This window comes from Aptenodytes forsteri, unplaced genomic scaffold, assembly GCF_000699145.1.
Source record: "Aptenodytes forsteri isolate BGI_AS27 unplaced genomic scaffold, ASM69914v1 Scaffold5, whole genome shotgun sequence".
Taxonomy (NCBI): Eukaryota; Metazoa; Chordata; class Aves; order Sphenisciformes; family Spheniscidae; genus Aptenodytes; species Aptenodytes forsteri.
The window spans coordinates 2,871,522-2,874,902 of NW_008795672.1; the positions used below are offsets into that span (position 1 = coordinate 2,871,522).

At 45.2% G+C, this 3,381-nt stretch overlaps 1 protein-coding gene across 1 annotated transcript in view; it reads right to left on the minus strand.

Annotated features, from left to right (window-relative positions):
- HAO1 (hydroxyacid oxidase 1) overlaps positions 1-1,607 on the minus strand; it is a 27,194-nt gene extending 25,587 nt beyond the window's left edge. Inside the window, exon 1 of the mRNA XM_009282520.1 lies at positions 1,471-1,607. Within this exon, the coding sequence (XP_009280795.1) occupies positions 1,471-1,607 (137 nt within the window). The remainder of the gene's footprint in view (positions 1-1,470) is intronic.
- Between the last annotated feature and the right edge of the window lie 1,774 nt (positions 1,608-3,381).

A 3,381-nucleotide genomic window follows, 5' to 3' on the forward strand; every position in this document is an offset into this window, starting at 1 on the left:
ACATTAGGTGAAGCGCTACTAATCCCCTCCTGCTCCTATTTCCTCCTCGGAGCCAGAGCGGTCCTTTGGCTTGTGTTTGAGCAGCCCCAAGCACAAGGGGATTTCCAGTCCGTGACGGGGGCTTCTGCATGGAGCTAAGAGGTCTGGAATAAGTGGTCACAGCGGAGGTTAGCTTTCTTCTTCTCCTGACATTGTAAAGCTTTTCTACACGTGTCCCTAAAATTAAGGTTCTGAGCCGATTTCTGCGGTCTGACCTTTGAGATCCCGCTAAATGAATTACCGCTGAGTTTCCTACAGCCTTGAAGTTGCGTGGGATTTCCAGCTGAATTGCTCATAGCCTGTGGAAAGGGCAACTGGAGCAGTAAGTAGGATCGCTGCTCCGCAGCAGCAAAGCGAAGTGGGGAGGGAGAAAGGCTAACGACAAATTGGAAAAATCTTGTTTTGGTTTGTTAGACTCAGAGGGATTTAAGGCAAAGACTTTAGAGATTAGCAAAGGAGCAGGGGGCTTAAATGTCCGCACCAACGCAGCACCCGAAGGAAAGAGAAGCCAACAGCTGTTTAAGCAGTTCGACCGGGCTCAGCCGGGCTGAGGCGACCAGCCTCCAGCTGCCTTCTTTCCTCTGCAGCGCTTGGGCTGATGCTCTGGGGGCAGAGGAGCAGCGGAGATTCAGGGGATGGGGAAGCAGCTGACCTGACGTGAGCTTTGACACTCTTCCACTGAATCTGACAGCAAACGCTGACTTACTTTGTGTTGACCTTGTACTTCTGAGGCACAGGGTGACCCGAGTTAAGGTTTTGACAACAGCACAGGGGGCCAGTCTAAGTCAAAACTGGTTTATAATAGTTCCCATCATTTACAATATTTCCCGGTGAAGTGCTCACCTTCTGCCGGAGACCCCCCGAGCACGGTTTGGCCACCCAGCACCGAGCCCTGGCTTTCACGGCTCGCTCCAGAGCTAGGATATGCAACTCCTTGTCGCTAGGCTATGCGGCTCTGATCTAGCAACGCTGCACGAGCACTTACCAGGGAAGGCTACGTAATTAATTCAGTCTAGAAAGAACAAGCAAAAGGCAAAACCGACTCGGGACCTAACCCCACCACAAGAATCCCTTGCCGGCATCATAGCCCAGAATGCAGAAATTACAGTCTCATCAGCTGATTAAATGTTGGAGCCAAGGGACTCTTTAGAGAATTTATGTTAACAAAAGAAATAAAGTGCAGGTAAAGCTAATAAGATGCTACTGGATTTTAGGGACTGCTTTTTGACAGAAGATGCCAGGTGGAGGAGTGAAAGGGGAGAGACGGTTGTTCTAAAAAGGAATTATTTGAGAGTCTCTGATAAAAAACAAAAAAGTTTCAGAAAAATTGAGCTTTGTTCACACAGAAAAATCTAACATTGCACCACATCTACAAATAATGCAGAATTTACAACTCCCCCCTCCCACTCCAGCCTTAAATCATCCTCCTACCTCGAAAATGCTGCTACATTATCTGCTAGCGTTTCCTGGTCATCTGCTCCGGATCGGTAATAATCATACACTGATTTGGGGAGGAATTTTTTAGCATACTCTTCAAAATCAGCAATGCAAACTGGTTTTCCAGACATGTTTGCAGATCTCACAGGGTTAGTTTATTCCTACTTCCCTCTCTTTTAAGCTCTGTATTTTTGTCTGTAAATCATTAATACGGGACCTCGTCAGGATTCGACTTACCTACCTACCAGAAAAAATACACCAACTTCTTGTGTCATATTGGACTTCAGCACCGCGTTTTACTTCATGCGGTCAGGGCCAACCTAGAACATAATGGAATAAAGTATGGCAAAAAGATAGAAAACTAATCAGCAAGAAGAGAAATATGCAAGTGCAGCAAGCATGACTTAAATCTGCAGTAAGAGGAATGTACTGTCTCTCATGTACGCCTTTATCATCCAAAATATCCAGGAGACTGAGACAAGAAAGATACTGTTTATGTCCAAAAAGCAAAATCCTGATTTAGATATTTATAAAAGCAGGTCCCAGCCTGGACTGGCCTTCAGGACAACACCTAACACAAGCGAGTGTCCAGTTCCTTCCATTAAAATCCTGGGTACCGAGTCAAGTTGCAGGGACCCAGCTGCCAGCCAGCTCGGGCATCTAGTATGTCCTCAGGCAAATGGCTCCCAATTTTAAGGTAATTCCAGCTCCGCATCCCAGAGAGAGCTCATTATTCTTAAAATGTTACGAAGTCAGATGCACTCACCAGCTGGAAGTAAAACTAGCTTATCAACCAGACGACGCTCGTCCAAAGTGTAACAGAATCGGTTAAGATTTCTTAATTGAATCTTGACTTAAAATTTAACAACTATACATCGTTTCCAACAGGTATACTGCATTTGTTTGACAGGGAAAACGTACAAGTATATCATGTATATATATAATTCAGTTTTCCGGCTGTGCACATTTCAATTATTAACAATGCCATTTTATTAAAACCAGATTTTGGGGAGAAAGGAGAAATCGAGACCTTAATTGGAAAGAAATCCCCCGAAGCATAGTGCAAGACGTGGCAGACTCTGCAGCGTGCACAGGAGCAAAGCAGCGCGCACCCCGCTCATCGCACACCTCTCTCTGGCGCAAGCAAACCAGAGAGCCCGTATTTTCCTCACTGTTCATTATTTGTGGTGCAGCGAGAGGAAGAAACGCAATGCAACATTAGTACGGCCGCGCATCGCTGCCTTCAGTAATTTTGGGCTTTAAGCGACTTGATTTTTTCATTCTTCAGCAAGGCCGAAGAATTCAGGTAACATCAAGTTAAATATATACACACACCTCTGAAAACCACAGCCAGCTTCCTTGCTGCTGGTTTATAAATAACAACTGGGAACACAATACTCTGCAAAGAGCGAGAAAAACGCTTAAGATTCAAAGGAGACTGTCAAATATCTTTGGAGGACTATCTCGGGGGCTGAGGCAGGAAGGATGGTGCCAGCTGGAAGCTCGGTCTCAGGAATCATTTGAAGAGAACGATGGCACTAAGAGATTTGCAGCTATTTCTCTAACTGCTTTCCCAGATGAGGGCATCTCAGATTAAGTCCTACAGGGTGCGTAGGGGGTCATTTTTATAGGCGGTCAGAATATTCATGGGAGGAATTACTGGAAATGAATATCAATATACATACAATTACACCATGAGGCATTTATCACACATCAGTGTCAGCTACAATTTAAACGCAAACTGGCTTAACGTTGACATTTCCCTGCGCTCCCAGCACAAAAGTGGGGACACGTCTGCTTTCATTTATTTGAAGTTTGCATCGCCTGTGCTAAAACCAGGTATTTATCCTAGAGCATGAGACAGTAAGCATTGCACACTGGCTAAACATTTTAATACGTACAGCT